Source organism: Phocoena sinus, chromosome 12, assembly GCF_008692025.1.
Source record: "Phocoena sinus isolate mPhoSin1 chromosome 12, mPhoSin1.pri, whole genome shotgun sequence".
Lineage (NCBI taxonomy): Eukaryota > Metazoa > Chordata > Mammalia > Artiodactyla > Phocoenidae > Phocoena > Phocoena sinus.
In genome coordinates this window covers 78,474,755-78,492,034 of record NC_045774.1, presented here as the reverse complement: position 1 = coordinate 78,492,034, position 17,280 = coordinate 78,474,755, and the positions used below count along the sequence as shown (strand labels likewise).

The window sequence follows — 17,280 nt, the reverse complement described above, 5'->3', positions numbered from 1 at the left end:
AATGAACGAAAAGGAAACTGTATTGCTGCCTACGCACATGTGAACCAAACCAAACCAAACCACATGAAATTTCTATCCTAATGATATGATACCACTTTTGAATGAGTTGGATGCATGTTACGTGGAGAACAGAATGTTGAGTTTTTCCTATAGGTTTATGACTCATTTCTATGAAATAGGAATAATCTTAACAGATAACTGGCTCTGCAAGAAAGAATGGGATCAACTAACCTAAAAAAATAAACATAGAAGACCTCAGAATTCGAGACCAGACAGACACCAATTCATTTAGTGTTCTAGAGGCACCTTTTGCAAGTACTTTATCTCAGGGGATTAACCACTACATTAGACTACTTACGCTAAGAGATTTCTATGAGTACTTGACTGAGATTTTAATGGCTTAGTGGGCTTTTGGTGACACTAACCTTAAAATTTTTCCAGGCTAGAATTATCTCAGTGATGCCGAGGTGCAGAGCTTTGGAGTCCTGGGTGTCATCTACCTGTGCTGTGGAGAGACCCAGAAATTTTTGAGGGAGGGAAGCCTTGATCCTGCCTAGAGCTGCTTTCTGTTTTCCTTCCCCTTTCTACATATGTGAGTGGGATGCCTTTTTATCAGGGATGTTTCCTAGTGGGGGTCTTCATTGGTCATCGAGATATGTCCTTTCTATCCCTGGTTGGGCTGATAACGAAAACGTATGGATCTGTCTTTCATTGGCAACATAGCGTATTTGCTGTCTAAGCCCAGGCCAACAAATATAATGCTTCTTGGTCAATACTAATCAAAAGCTCAGTTATGAGGGTAATTTTTATTTATGGGGCGTTGACTGAAGGTTATACCGCATGGTCACGCCTCTGGATACCCTAAAATCAATCCTTGAGTTAAGGCAGATGGTCAGCACCTCTCCCTCATGGAACCACTGTAATGAACTGGGTTCAGGCATTCGTTATGTGTCTCCAGGGAGGGCCTTCTAGGAAACACCTGACACCGAGTTTATGCTGGAGGAGAGGCTGAGGCAGACAGAACGTGGTTCACCGTAACCCAGATGCTCCTTCTTAGGAGGACTCATAGGAGAAATATTTTTCTCCGAAGCAATTACCATGCTCTAAGCATGCAGGTTCCAAATTACATTGTCCTCACTGCACAGTCTGCTGAGAAGCTCAAAGCCAAATTCATGAACCACCTAAGCAAAGAAAGAACGTTCTGATATTTACTTTCTAAACAATTTTCCCTATGGAGTCATTTGATTTTTTAAAAAATATTATTACGGTGAAACATAACATAATATTAGACGTTTTAAAGTAAATGGTTTAAATCGTGAAATGCTAAATATAAAAAAGGAGTGATGGCAATATTCAGTTCAATATTGCCTTAATTCTGTTATTCTAAAATTATTTATTAGTTATAAACATCTGATGACCTCAAAAAAAGTGAATGATTCAGTAATTGTGTTAGGAAAATTCACAACGTTGTGTAACCACCACCTCTATCTAGTTCCCAAACATTTTCATTACCCCAAGAGTCATCTGACCTCTCTTTGTTTCATCTTTTCTTCCACTTTTCTTTCAGTTCTTTAAAATAAAATCTTATTGTATTTCACACAAGTCTGTAAACCATCATCACCTTTTTGGGGGAATGAGGCAGGATTTTAATAAACAAATTATTAAGAAAAACCTAAGAACCAAGGATGACTCATCTTGCGGAAGCTACATGAAGGAGTGTAAAGAAGGGAGTGTCAATAAGAGCCCTGTACCAGCGGTGTAGTAAAATAAAGATGGACGTGAGGCTGCTAAATTGAAAAAAGATCTGTGATTTTTGTGAAAATTGTGTCCCTGTAACGTGTGAAACTGTGTGAAAACTGTGGTGATTAGAAGGCGAGATTGTGAAGACTCAGAATGCTAGACTATTAAAAAAAATGACGAGGTAGTGAAATAGAGAAAGAAGAGGCTGTGGGTTGAGAGAAAACAAGTTTGGGGCACTATATATTCTTTAAAATGATGGGGCTACTAAGCCAAACATAGTGTAATAGGTGGAAGAAACTTGAACGACGGTCTTGGCTTTGCCACCAGCTACACGGTGTGACCTTGAGCAAGGAACTTCCCACCTCTAGCCTTGGTTTTCTTACCTGTGAAACATACAGCTTAACTAGAGTATGTCTAAGAGGCCTTCCAGCTTTAGTGTTCTATGGTATATTCATGAATGGAAGGAATGTATACAAAAAATGAAAACAGTAAAGCAATTTTGAAAACAATAATACTTTCATCATAGATATACTATCATTTTTATTAATATACCCAAAATACTGATCTTATAATAAGGCTTTTTGATATCATAATGAAGGAAAGGAATCCAGTGAGCATTTAATATCATTCATGTCACGAAAAGGTGGTCTGTTTTATCCAACCAACTTTTAAGTGATTTAAAAGTCAAAAGAGTGGTTGTTGTGAATTGTGGTTGATTATCAATGGCCATAAATGCTTTGCTACCTCTTCCATCAAGAGTTAAGGTCTATGTTCCCTCCTCTTTAATCAAGATGGACGCTATGGCTGCCTAACCATTAGTATGTGAGGAAGTGACACTGTTTCTGGGCCCTGAGGAGATTGGAGCCTTCCACTTTTTTCTTTTGTGACAATGACTCCTTGAACCCAGCTGCCATGCTGACAGGGAGCTCAAGCAGCCCCTCAGAGAGGCTACACAGTGGAGAAATGAGGCCTCCAGCCAACAGCTCTGGCTGACCACTGATTTGTCAGCTGTGTAAGTTAACCCTCTTGAAAAAAGATCTTCAATGCCAGTTGAGACACTCTAGTTGTCACAACATGGGGCAGAAAACAGCTGTCCCTACTGTTCCCTGTCCAAATTTTCAGATTTATGGGCAAAATAAGCAATTGTTGTTTTAAGGCACTAGCTTGAAGGGTGATTTGTAATGCAGAAATAGATAACTGTATCATGCAGTTAATATTTAGTCACTGGTAATCATGTAAACCAAATATAATCTGTATAGGTGGTTCTGCTATCATGCCATACATGTTTTTGTGAAAAAACTTGTACTCAGTAAAGTTGCCTACTGACTTCACACGAGGAAAATAGGAATGAGGTAGACCACCAAAACCCATAGAATTTTGTAAAGAGCCCTAACTAAAACGGAAACAGCTCTATGAAAAATATCAGCCACAAAAAATCTTCCCTGACATTTCCACTTAGAATCACAGAGCATCCTTAACAGCCTTATATCCTGGGGTTATTGCTTCCTTAAAGAGATTTTTACTTATAGTTTCACCGGGGAGCTGTATAAAGAGGGAAGCACAGAGTTTCCTAGAGCCACTATATCCACTACTTCTTGAACTAAAAAAAGACTCTTCTGCAGAATATTCACTTTTTTTTCATAAGGTCTTCATATATTGATAAAGATTTCCTCTTTAACTGTGAGAAAGTTTGACCCTATTGCCTCAAAAGTAAACATTCTTGAAAATTCAGAAGTGAACCAGGAACCTCAGAAAACTAAAAATAGAATTACCAAATGATCCAGCAATCCCACTCCTGGATATATATCCAGACAAAGCTATAATTTGAAAACATACATCTACCCCTATGTTCATAGCAGTACTGTTCACAATAGCCAAGACATGGAAACAACCTAAATGTCCATTGACAGATGAATGGATAAAGAAAATGTGGTATATATACACAATGGAATACAACTCAGTCATAAAAAAGAATGAAGTAATGCCATTTGCAGCAACATGGATGGACTTAGAGATTATCATATTAAGTGAAGTAAGTCAGATAGAGGAAGACAAATATATGATATCACTTATATGTGGTATCTAAAATATGACACAAATGAAACTATCTATGAAATAGAAATGGACTCACAGATAGAGAGAACAGACTTGTGGTTGCCAAGGGAGAGGAGGGTCAGGGAGGGATGGATCGGGAGTTCGGGGTTAGCAGATGCAAAGTAGTATATATAGAATGGATAAACAACAAGGTCCTACTGTATAGCACAGGGAGCTATATTCAATATCCTGTGATAAACCACAATGGAAAAGAATATGAGAAAGAAAGTATATATATGTATAACTGAATCACTTTGCTGTACAGCAGAAATTAACACAACATTGTAAATCAACTATACATCAATTAAAAAAAATAAGTTACTTAATTAAAAAGTAAAACAAAAAATTAAAAAGTGAACTAGGAGGATTTCGATGTTTACTGACATCCTTATTGACCAATTACACGTGTGCTAATTGGCACTAAAGAGACACACATAGCAGAACAGACAGTATCGGGGGTCAGCCTGTATATGGTGAATAGGAATACAAAGGCTGATTGTAAGAGCCCAATCCTCTGTCACCATAGCCCCTTGTCATGGACGTGGGCCTTAGGACCCACCTTGTCCTGACAGACTCTCAGGTTTGAAGCTCAGTTGAGATGGCTGTTCTGAGTGGGCAGCGGTTGGTACTGCTTTGGTTTCAGCTTCTTTCACCAGATCCGTCAGGAAAGGGCTATCAGTTCTCTCTGTGGGACTGGGGATGAGAGCTGAGGGAAAGATGCTGAGGGTGACCACCTCTTTAGAAGAAGGTGGTTCAGTGGACAGCTCTTCCGTTGGAAACAGTGGTGGGACCCAACCTTCTCCTGGGTGGGGGATGACTTTATCACTGGTCTTTGAGATAGTGTCATAGATGGATTCCTCAAAGAGGATGTCATCATCCAACACAGACCCTGTGGGAAGTAACTCACCAGGTAGACTCTGTCCTGCTCTGTCCACTGTCTCCAGCATGGGTTGACCAAGAGGAAGTTCTGGACTCAGAGTAGCAACCTGAAGGAGGAATTTAGGACAGATGTTGACAAGGGACATTTCTCTGTATATGAGAAGGGTTATACTCTGTATTTTTCTTTTCATTTAAATTTAAGCAAATCATTTCGTAGTTGACTTGAATCTATTGTGGATTCTGTTGTAGGTTCTGATACAGAAACATGTTGTGAAAGGAAAACATGCATTGATACAGTAGTAAAATACGATCTCGTGGCTGAGTCTGCCTGTATAGGGTTAACTGATACCCAAAATACTTTGCAACGTGTGTCAATCATATTCGAACTTATGAACCTTTTTATTTAAAAAGGGAATAAAGCTTAGCGCTTCCACTTATGAACACCGTAGTGACAACTTTTGGCATAAATTAAATGAACATAGCTTTAAATGAAATACAAAAGTTATTACTGAATTCATTATTTTTTACTTCCTAAGTTATTAATTTATCCTTAAAAACCCCCATAAAATATATAGATAAGACCTTAAGACTTAAGGACAAACTTATAAAGTATCTTTATGTTATATTTATTTCAGAAAGTCAAATAATATATTCTGCTTTAAGTATTTTTTCAGTTCACGAACATGTATTTGTTTTATCAAAAATGGCAATTCCTGACTCTAATTGAAACAGAGCTCTAACTATGTTGAAGGAAACTTTGAATTTAAGGATATTTGAAATGCAAGTTGTATTATATTTTATTAATACAGATAGTGGAAGTGGGTAAGCAAGTACTGCCTGTAAAAAACAGAAAAGAATTTTATTTATTTGTTTCTTGAGTGTAGTTGCTTTACAGTGTTGTGTTAGTTTCAGGTGTGCAGCAAAGTGAATCGGTTCTACATATATTCATTCTTTTTTAGATTCAGAAAAGAATTCTATTTAGCAGTGCAGAGGGGATCTTGCTCTGTTCAGTCCTTAAGCTGACTTTTTCTGATGGAAGATTTCGAGGCTTTGTTCCTATTTGAAGGACAGAAGAACAACAAACTCACCTTTGTGATATCAGCGAGGAGAGTGGGCAGCACCGATTGGGTGTCAGGATCAAGACCTGGCAAAGACCCAACAATTTCTGTGGGTAAAAAATCACAAGGTTTGAGTGTTTCTTTTTCTTTTGTGGTTGGAGCAGTAAAACAGTGAAGGCTGGGAAATGTGGCGATAATCGGTTCTTAAGGAGTGGTACAACAAATCATCAAGAAATCAGATGCGCTAGTGGTCATTGATCTGAGTAATCTGCTGAAGGATGCATGCAAGGGGTGCATCTTGCAAGTCTCTGGGATAAGAACAGTTATTAAGGTGGATTTTTAGGGTGTTTAGCTTTGTTGTACGCATTTGGACCAAGCAGGCCAACTGATTGGCTAGGTCCGTGGGGACAAAAATATAGCTAAGTTGACAAAGAAAGAAATGGCTAAAATAAATACTGGAACCAAGGACCGAATGTGAGTCCTTGCGAGTCCTACTTATACCCTGAAGCCCAATTCTCAGATTACCCCAAAGGGTTCAACCAAGAGACCAGCCCAGAGTACCAGATGCTCTCAGAGGTGAGTCTGAAGTTTTCACTGAACTTTCCTTGTCTAGAAATTCAAAAGTGAACCAAGAGGATTTTAATGTTTACTGACTTTAGTGGCACACCCTACATCTCATCCCAAGGGATCTTTGTAAAGTTTTCCAGAGTTGAGTTTGACTCTCTAAACTACAGAAACAGAACTGACAGAGAATGCCAGTTTCATGCCATGTCACATTAAAATGGCATTTCTAGTGCCCATCTATTATGCCAAGAGTACTGGGTGAAGAGTTCCAGGCTCCTGGGTCCCTCCAGGGCCCCCTCTGAGGACCCTGAGTGAGCCTGATTAGCTGTTGATTTCTTTAGATCCATGCTCTTCTCTCCCCACTACTCCCTGCCATGCGAGGTTGACTTATATGGACCATATCAGTGGTTCCTTGCTCCCTGTCTTTGGGATGGCTTAGATCATTAAGCAGTCCTTCAGGCCTGGAGGTAGTAGTGGGGCCTTGGTGCTTCTAGCCCTGGGGAACTGTCCTAGTCCTCCGGGCATTAGGGAAACCTTTATAAATAGTCCCTTTATGAAACTCTTTTCAAATTATCCGAATTCAAATGTGCCATCTGGAACCTGACCCATTTACTAGATGAGGGAATCTGGGCTGTGCCAGGGGAACAGAACTCTCCGCGGGTTCTTCTCTCCACCTGGGTTCCACTGGTTGACTGTGGTCGAGCTGGGCTGAGCTGAGCCTCTTGGCTTCCCTAGAGCTATTTTTGGTGTGAAGTGGTCACCAAAGGAGACCAGGGGGCAGTGAGGAAAGACAGAAATGATAACCATCTGTGACTGGCCTGTCACCGAAATGACTGACTCTACAGGACCCAAGTTAAAGTGACAGTGACCAGGAGACAGTCACACCTCCTCATCTCTCTGTCAGGATGAGGATAAACTCAGAACTATGAAATCACCCACTGACCGTCAGTGAACTGAATTGACCCCATATCCGAGGACTGGTCTTCCTCCAGTGCTTTGCTGATCAGCTTTCTGAGGTCTGAAGCTGTGGGGTAGATTTCCATTTGCTTGTTTTCCTCCATCGTTCCATGAAGGTCTCCTTCACTTTCAATTTTGTTGGAATCAAAAGACAGGAGGTCACCTGCAGGGCTTTTTGCTTCTGCTTTGTCTCTCTGAAAGATGGCTGTAAGTTGCATCTCTGTAGAGCTTGACCTGTAGATCGCAGAGGACACATCACATCCAAAGCCATTGTTACATGCCTTATAAAGAGAATCACTATGTGGCTACAAAGCTTCAGGACAGCTTCAACCTCTTTCCTGAGGGACTTTTAATGAATATCACACACTTGGAACTAATTTCAGTGTTTGTCAGAAATCTGAAAGGTAGAAAAAGAATTGACATATATTTCAGCTCTGAAATAGAATGTATGATGGGACTGAAATCCAGCTTGAAGAGAGACTATTAACTGGATCAAGTGACCATAAATTTTCACTTCAGGTCTTTGTGAAAAAGTTAATTGTCAAGAGCTGCTGGTATTGATCAGTGTTTTCGTGGTCTTATAAGTGCCAATCAGCAAGAAGGATGAATTATCTTTTTTCTTTTCCTACAAGTAGCCTCTTGTAGGATATAGCAGGTGGACAAAAATATGTATGTGTTTTAGCCAAGTCAAAGCTTCAGTTCTCAAGGCTATTTCTTATCTACTTTTTTGAAGAAGTATTTTTTTAATTAAAAAATACAGCACTATATTAAACATAATCTCTTGTTCCCTCAAGTTGCTTTTAAAATAACATCTTAGAAGGAAGATGTGAGAAAAGAGAAAGGGAAGTAGTTCATGATTAACTGTATTTGTTATCATATTTATTGAATCAGCACCTTTACTCATGTAAACATGAAATGGGATCCTCTCTAGCTCTGTCCTCTAGGACCAGGTTTTACCTCTTAGTTTATGCCATAAATCCGCACAGAGGGATACAAAAATGTTTTAAAGGCCACAGGAACCGATAATGTGTATTCTCGGCAGTTCTTCGGGTCACACGATCAATCAGAGTCTACAGTCGGTTACTTCCCCAATTACAGGAGCCAAGCTAGATACAGTGTGCCCTTTCCCCATTCACACTGACCTGGGAACCAAGTGGCAAATTAGTTCCTCTGCTTTATTACAGACTTAGGCGGCTTGCATGCACAAGTGTGTATCCAGACCGACAACTTCCCGTCACAAATGACATTTAAGAAATTGTTGAAACACACTTGCATCACAGATAGGTGTTTTTAAGTTTTTCTTTTGAAAAGCTTTTGAGTTGTACAGAACACACTTTCGCTGATCAGGTAGGTCACTGTTTACCTGCTTCTCCACATAGTGACTTTGATTTGAGGGTTCTTTTCTACTACTGAGCAATTGGTCAAATACTCCCATTTAAATAAGACACCAATAAAAAGACACTGGCTTATCCCAGACTATATACGTAAAAATAATCTGCAAGAGTTTTAGCACAAACGTGTGTGTGTGTGGGGAAATGTACTATATTTCAAAACATTAAAAAAAAAAGTTCAAATTACCCATCTCTTTCTTTCTTTGGTCTTCATGTCATCATACACAACGGGAACATGCAAGGGAGAAAGAATTTTCATGAAATTTATTGAGACATTTGATGAATCAATCACATACAAAAAAAAAGTTTCGTTGTCTCCCATGTTGGTTCAGAGCCATCAGACTTTGGATAGAAGTTTTGAGAACCATATGGATCTCAGGAAGTAAACATTATTCTATGATGTTTCTTATTAGGATTTGAGCCTTAGTTCAAAGATTTTAGGTACTTAAACTCTTTGATTTCCTTATATTCCTTTTACAGAGGCTTCAAATATATCCTATACATCTTAGGTTTTCAGTGGGGTGCTGGTGCCAGGAAGTTGTTTTAAAAAGTATTTTATAAATGGGTTTCTCATCCCCTTAGTTTATTTCCTGAAGGTAATTTTTCTGAGACCAGACACTGGAACTGGAGTTTTGCTGACTGTTTTTTGAATTGCTTTAATCAGTAAGCCTTAAGGGGATGGAACAATTCACCACGCAACAGGTTGCAGGAAAAGCAAACCCCTCTTTACCGAGTGGGTGGTCTGTTGCACGCAGTTTACATGCTTCTTCATTTAATCTTTTCAACTACACGATCACCATTTTATAGATAAGGGAAGATGCAGAGAGAGGGAAAGCTGTCAGTGGAAAAGTAGCAGAGCCGAGATTCCAACCCTGGCCTGGAAGACCATAGCCTGGGCTCATTTTGTCACACCACCACCTGTTTGTGCCAGAAAAAAAGGCCATTTGGTCACCAGACTGGCGACAACGTTTTGGACTTCCCTGGGCACATAACGTGAATTTAGTCTAGAAGCTCATCTGTCTTCACTCACTGTAGACTAGTTTGCATTATCGAGAGTTAAATGCAAATGAAATTATATCATACTCCTTTTTGAGGGCATCTTTCACTCCACGTGATTGTTCTGAGATGAATCTATGTTGTTGTGTATTCCAGTAGTTCATTCTTTTGCTGAGTAGCAGTCTGTGGTAAGAATATACCACAATTTGTTTATCTACGACTCTGCTGATGGCTATTCGGGTTGTTTCCAGTTCTTGGCTAATACAAATGAAGCTGCTGTGGATAGCTGTGTACACGTTTGTGAAGAAATATACCCTCCAGCTAGATTGAATGATTGTTAATAGTTTCTCATATTTGCTTTAAGAGATAAAGCAATATTTAAAGTGGAACCTTTAATGTTCCTCCTTATAACCGTGTTAATAATAGATGTTCTAACTTCTTCCCAGTTGTGTTACAGGAATCAGATGAGGTCACTGATATAAAAGTATTTGTTTAATTGTAGATCAGGTTTTATAAGAGTGAGCTCATAGAAGGAGGGTACCTTGAGACTCCTGGGAGTTTAGGTCTTCTGTGGGAGGATCTGGCTCCATGAGAAAGCAATTTCCTTCATAACAAGTTTACTTTACAATATTCTGAGCATTGTTTTTCATGATTAAAAGTTTGCCACACTCATAAGCATATTATTTATTGTATTTATTTATATGTGTGTATTCGGGGGTCAAAATGTTTTCTGGGAGACTAAGTCTACATAACATAATGGAAATCATAATGCAAATCATATGATCAAATATACTTTATAAGCATCCTTGACAGAAAGAAGGATAAACTCTTACAGAGAAAAGCACATGGGAAAGATGCAGTTTCAGAGGATCTAATAACTTTAAAATATTTACCTTGCAAAATTTCATCCCCTAACATTTTGGTTTTCTTCTGAAACAGATTTTTTAAATTATTATTAGTTTTTCATTTATTTGAAGAGAGGAGATAATGAGCATTTGAACATTCACCGAGAGAACTGTTCCTATCCTTTCCTTCAGGTTTAAATTAAAAATTTATTCTTTAACTGCAGTGGTCTATCCAGAAGACCTTGCATCTATGCAGAGTATTCTCCTATCACCTTTTATTTCTCTCTAATCCATCTGATTTCACATGGAGTACTGTGGAGCAGCATCTTGAAATAAAGAAAAATGAGTCTGCTTTGGTAAATGTTAAGGGTTTCATCTGTTGTTACTTTCATGGTTCAACATGTCCTTCCTCTGAAATTACACAAATCAGAGGGGCCTGATAGCTTCGAGAGAAATAAATGGGTGGAGCCCCCCACCTACACAACTGTTCTTTGTGATTATGTGGGACCCACCCTGTGGACCTTCTTGCTTTAAGACAACAGATGGTGACAGGCCAGGAGGAACTTCGAGAGAGGCCTGTCCTCCCGTTTTACAAATCCCCCTCAGTGCAGGGGATCTCATTCTGCTCACACCAGGGCTGATATATGCCCTGTGGCACAGTTAAAAAAAATACATTATGATCCCCCTTGTAGATGTTTTGAATGGTGAGAACTTAAAAGAAAGATGCAGAAGTCTTGCCAAAACTCCTGAACCCACATTGGAATATTGAGATGCTACTGGATGTAGGCCTGCTTATGGGAAAGCTGTGGGAACACGACGGAACCCTGCTTTAGCGTGGCACTATTTTATTTCATGTCTTCTATTTAAATATTCAATTTTATAAATTTTGCATGGTAATACGTTACTATGGACCAGACATCAGAACGGTATAAAAGTACAGTCAGGCATCAAAGTGATAAAACAGGTATTAATAGTTCCATCCCCATCCCTGTCTACCCAATTCTCTTACCCCTATAGGTACCACTTTTGATTAGTTTCCCGTGTCTCCCTAGGATCAACTTGATTTGCTTAAACAATGACGGCACTTAGCACTGGATAGGAAACCAGGCAATTGACATCAAGGTAACTAATTGCTACTTTTCTGGATCTGTCTCTGCTGAGGGATTTTCCTAAGAGGTTTGGTAAATGACATTGTCCTTGTGGTGTTTCTGAATCCGGAGGAAGGAAGGAGGTCGGCTCCTGTGTTACTCCTTAAAAATCACCTAGAGTCATGTTTTAATTAGACAACTCCTTCATCTGAAATGTATTCAGATTTCAGGACTTGGCGGAGCTAAACAATTGGGGTAAAAGTGACCTTAAAATCCTCATGACATTGCTTTTAAAAGGGGATAGCGAGAAAGAAAGTTAAAAATTGAGGAGTCCGATTCTCTTACCTAAATCCTGACACATGGATTTCTTTGAATCCTGGAAGTTTCTTAAATACCTTTTGCATCTGCAGAGAGAAAGAAATTTATGAAATACTCTTTGGTTCTACTGGGTCATATCTTATCTAACTGAGAAAGCCTAAACACTTTTGATGAGTTAGGGGAAAAAAGTGAACATGGAAAATTGAAGTAACGATTGAGGCCAAACTTTTTGTTCTCATTTATTTCTAAAACCCAGAGGAAAGTGTTTTGCTATTTATTTAAAAGCTGTAATTGGGTAGTTCTGACCTGCTTTACTGGTTACTTTACATAAAATATGAAATAATTTTAAGGTGGTATTTGGAAGAAACTTTTTCAGCTACAGTATTTTTATTTATACACACAGAGTAATGATCATATTTTCTGAATTGAATTACATGATTCGGAAAACATCTGTAATGTTAAAGGGATTATTAAAGTCAAACTGGCTGCTGTACCTAAATAAAATGGTAGAAGCATACATCAAACTAGTGAATACAACAAACAAGAAGCAGACTCACAGATAGAACAAACTAGCGGCTACCAGTGGGGAGAGGGAAGGGGGAGGGGCAATGCAGGGGTAAGGGGTTAAGTACAAGCTATTAGGTATAAAATAAGCTACAAGGATCCATTGTACAACACAGGGAATATAGCCAATATTTTATAACACTATAAATAGAGTAAAACCTTTAAAAATTGTGAATCCCTGTATCGTACACCTGTAACATACCATATTGTACGGCAACCATCTTTCAATTGAAAAAAAAAGAATGAGTAAAAAAAAATGGTAGAAGCAAACTCTAATCTTATTAGTTTTGCTCTTAGATTTATGTGGACTTTACACTTTCTTGATTTCATATTGCTCATGAGGTGTGTGATCAGAACAGTTTACTATTGCAGTACTCAATGGCTCCCAGATCCACGGCAGCCTGGCTTCTGCCTCTGGGTTCCCCCAGCAAGGATGGTCCTCTCCAAACCCAGGGGCACTTTCCACTCCTTTTCCACAGAGGGCCTGCTTTTCTCGGGTTCTTTTTCTATCTCTCTGGCCACTTTCTCAGTCTCCTTCCCTCCATCCTATATCTGACTTCACCCTCTCCCTCAGCTGTAAGGATTCTGCAGGTCTGCATTCTCAGCCCCTCATTGCACACACGCTCCCATGTACGCAGGAAGCTCTGCTGTGGGTTCTGTGCTAGGCTCTCAGGACACATCACCATGGAAATGGGCTCTGCCCCATCCAGTTCACTCGTGGGAGGCAGGGAGGCAAGAGAGACCATGAGGAAGTGATAGCAGTTAGTAGTAAAGCACTGAAGGGAGGGCCCACCCTGTCCCCCTTTCCCTGCACCCACTCCCCTCTGCCTCTCGTTGGGGGATCTTCCACAATCACCTGAGATGCAGCTTGGAGTTCTTCACATGGAAATCCCAACTTTGCCACCAACTAAATACGCCCAAACCACAGTGAATCTCTTCCTTCCAGATCTGCCTTTCCTCCCAGGCTCCCTATCTCGGTCAGGGTCACGAACACACTTGGTCTTCCATCCAGAGACTCCAGCAACCCTACACGCCTTCCCTCTGTGCTCCTGCTGTCCAGTCACCAATGCCTGCGAGTCTGAATCCCACATGACTTTTGTTTCTACCACGTTCTTCATATTCCCATGGCAGGCACATCCTCCCTGTCTCCCCTCTGACACTGCTGAATGGTTTTCTGGATGTGTGTAGGGGGAGGGAAGGGAAATGGGTTCTGGGGGTGTGCTGGGGTGGGCGAAGGAAGATGTCCCCTTGACTACACTTTCTTCCCAAGTTAATCATTCCCTATCTGTTGCCCTTCACTAAAAATCCTGTGATGGGCTGCAGTGCCTACTGAATAAGGTCCAATTCTTTAGAATGATATTTAAGACCCTCCACAATCTGCCCCTCCAAGTACCTTTCCATTTGCACTTCCTGCCATCCTGACCCCTTCGGCCAATATCGTGTCCTCTGGTCACACTAGACTAACTCCTGTGTCTCCCCAAATATGACACGTACTTCCTCCAGGCTTCTGTGACCTTTTCTCCCCTTTAGCCCCCAATGCAACTTCTCCTACCTTCTGCTCATTGACTGCCTCCCCCACGCCATCATTCAAAGACAGCTCAACATCTCTATTGAAAAGCATTTGTAGCTCCCCCAAGTCAGGCTCCATTATTTCTTTTCCCTACTGTTCTAGAACTTATTGCCATACGTCCTGTAAAACAGTCCATGAGGGGCATGCTGTCTCCTCATTAAGATTATGCTTCCTGGGCTCAGGGATTGTGTCCTATTTATTCATCTTTATCTCCTTTCCTCCCAGTCTGTAGCAGACCGTCATCCGTGTAGTAGGGGCTCAGCAAACTTTGCTTAATCGAGTTGAGAGCATCTTTTCTTTCTCTAAATGCATCCATATGCCACTGCATTGTCACTGTATCTAAAATTACTGCTGAGTCTACATTATCTATGCCAAGGACTAGAGCAGTGTCGCACAGATAATCCCCAAATCACTTACATTGGGCTTTGGAGTGCATCGTGGATTTTTTTTTTTTTTTCCAGCAGACTGATTTACCACCTAAATTATATTTTATTGTACCAGTATTAAAAGTGGTTTTGCTCCCTGAGTGTGTAACAACTGTAGTGATAAAGGTAGCTCAGCTTTTGTGTGACGAGGAGATGGCTGTGCACACCTGACTTTAAATATCGGTTCTGCCGGGTTTCCCTGGTGGCGCAGTGGTTGGGGGTCCGCCTGCTGATGCAGGGGACGCGGGTTCGTGCCCCGGTCCGGGAGGATCCCACATGCCACGGAGCGGCTGGGCCCGTGAGCCATGGCCGCTGGGCCTGCGCGTCCGGAGCCTGTGCTCCGCAACGGGAGAGGCCACAACGGTGAGAGGCCCGCGTACCGCAAAAAAAAAAAAAAAAAATCGGTTCTGCTACTTTCTAGCTGCAAGACCTTGAGTTTATTGCTTAATCTCTCTGAATCTTGGTCTTCTCACCCAAAATAGGATAACAATACGTATATTGTAAGGTTGTCATAAGGAATAACTAGTAAGTGCCTGACACGGTGAGCAGAGAGCTGGTAATATTGTTTTATTTATTTACTTAGTCTTTGGCACCTCTACTGGATTCCCAGTTCCTTAAAGCTCGATTTACTTTTACTTCCTCAGTGGGCACATGGCATGGAGGCTGGCAAGGCAGAGCAAGCCTTAAGTCAGTTTTTTTTTTTTTTGCGGTACGCGGGCCTCTCGCTGTTGTGGCCTCTCCCGTTGCGGAGCACAGGCTCCGGACGCGCAGGCTCAGCGGCCATGGCTCACGGGCCCAGCCGTTCCGCGGCATGTGGGATCTTCCCGGACCAGGGCACGAACCCGTGTCCCCTGCATCGGCAGGCGGACTCTCAACCACTGCGCCACCAGGGAAGCCCCAGTCAGTTGTTTTTGACAGACTTCAGCGGGGAAGGACAAGATGAAGGTCCTCAGAGAGGTCAAGGGCAGGGGGCCTGGGTAATAAGTTTCCGTGCCTCCACTCCCACTTCACGGTGGGTTTAATAGAGGTGAGAGAGGAAGCCAGTTTCCGCAGAGCTGATCTTTGTTACAGGGGCAGGTGGGAAAGCTCAGTGGAGGCCTTGTGACAAATGGCTTTGGGGCCACAAGGCATCTGTGCCCCCAAATGCCATTCCAGTGACAGCACCTGGCATGGTGCAGGTTCTGGAGCTCAAGGTTCAGACCCTTGACTTGTCCATCTTTCTGGTCCAGGATACCAGTGATGCCGTTACACATCTGAAAGCAATCCATCACACACAGAACTGCAACGTGCGCAGCAGGGAGCCTCGCGGGGAGAGCAGCCCCTAAGCCCCGGCTCCTGCGGACGGGATTGACTGCTGGTCCCGTGTCCTCTCTGTGAACCTGGCTGTGACTGATTAAGAATCAGCTTTGATTAGGAGGGTGCAGAAGGCGTCTAAGGAGGCGATGACAAAGGCCTTCAGCTAATTCTGCTCACCTATCTTCCGGAGACCTTCTGATTATGGAGCGGCTAACCACTGAATTGCCAATTAAGTGCCCAGTTAACCTTATTAATAATGTGAAATGCGCAGAGGCCTTCCTGATTCTGCTGGCTTGTCCGTTAAAAAAAAGGCAGCCGTGTTGAGTTCTCCTGGATGTTTGCACAGGAGAAAGCATTCGGACAACAACTAAGCATTCCTTTTGACATTTGTATTAAATTGGTCATTAACTTTATTGTGGAAATTAAATTACTGCAAAGCACTAGCCATTAATTCCTGATTAGGCCTGAATGGCTGAGCTAATGCGAGTGTTGGGCTGTGGTGAGGCTGGCTGGTTGTCTCATGGCAGCTGCTGGGTGGTCGGACTGCTCAGGTGCCTGGAAGGGGAACAGATGTGCTGAGAAGAGGGGCTCCAGTGACCATGTAAATGGAGCCAGCAAGACTGATGTGATGGTCTCTGGAACAAGATCCAGCAAGACATGCTCTTCTTTGGTTGATAAATTTTTCAGAGGCTAGAAGAGGCATGTTCATTTGCTGATCCAAAAATCCTTTCTCCATGCATATTTATTTGGGAAAAATAGAAAGTATAGCCTAGTGGTTAAGAGCAGGGGTTCTGATGCCAGGCTGCCTGGGTCTGAATCTTGGCTCTGCTAGTTAATAGGTGTGACATTGTTGGGTGTATTAATTAATCTCCCTGCACCTCAGTATCTTCACTTGTCAAAAAGAGAAGTGATTTTACTTTAAGTATAGAATCCCGTAAAAAATCCCGTTAATATATATAAAACGTTAAGAACAGTGCTACTATTTCGATACAGAGCATTTTGGATTTGGAAAGGCACTTCGAGGTCCTCTTTAGTTTCTAAATGAGGAATCAAGGTCAGGGACGTGACCCCCAAATTCTCATGGCTAATTCTTGGGCAGAAACAAGACTAAAACTCAGATTTTAAAAAGTTACGATTTCTTTGCATTATTTTACATCAGGTTGTTTTAGGTGCTTGGAAAATTAACAACAGGTCAGTGAAGACAGTCCATGGTCAATTATCCAATTTTAAGATATTCTGACTAGCCTAAGGATTTGTTGAAAAGAATATTTCAAAGAACAGATAGAAAAGTTAACAGACAATTCTTTAATTCATTCTATCTACTAATCCATGTCTAAGTACTTCTCTGGTTCATAAATATCCCACCTGATGCTTTCTCTTTGAAGTTCATAGAAAAGGTTCTTTACATTTTATTGACTGAATACTGATGCAGGGAGAGGTTGGAGGTTGAGAACGTTTTTGTTATTCATCTCCTCTCCAGCTGAGAGGAGGAAAG

General features: G+C 41.2%; 1 protein-coding gene across 2 annotated transcripts in view; it reads right to left on the bottom strand.

Annotated features, from left to right (window-relative positions):
* IMPG1 (interphotoreceptor matrix proteoglycan 1) overlaps positions 1-17,280 on the bottom strand; it is a 90,668-nt gene that overhangs the window by 42,804 nt on the left and 30,584 nt on the right. For both annotated transcript variants that reach the window (XM_032651512.1, XM_032651513.1), the window contains 5 exons: positions 11,958-12,016; positions 8,871-8,891; positions 7,279-7,526; positions 5,802-5,878; positions 4,738-4,820 (listed from right to left, as the gene is read on the bottom strand). In XM_032651512.1, the coding sequence (XP_032507403.1) occupies positions 4,738-4,820; positions 5,802-5,878; positions 7,279-7,526; positions 8,871-8,891; positions 11,958-12,016 (488 nt within the window). The remainder of the gene's footprint in view (positions 1-4,737; positions 4,821-5,801; positions 5,879-7,278; positions 7,527-8,870; positions 8,892-11,957; positions 12,017-17,280) is intronic.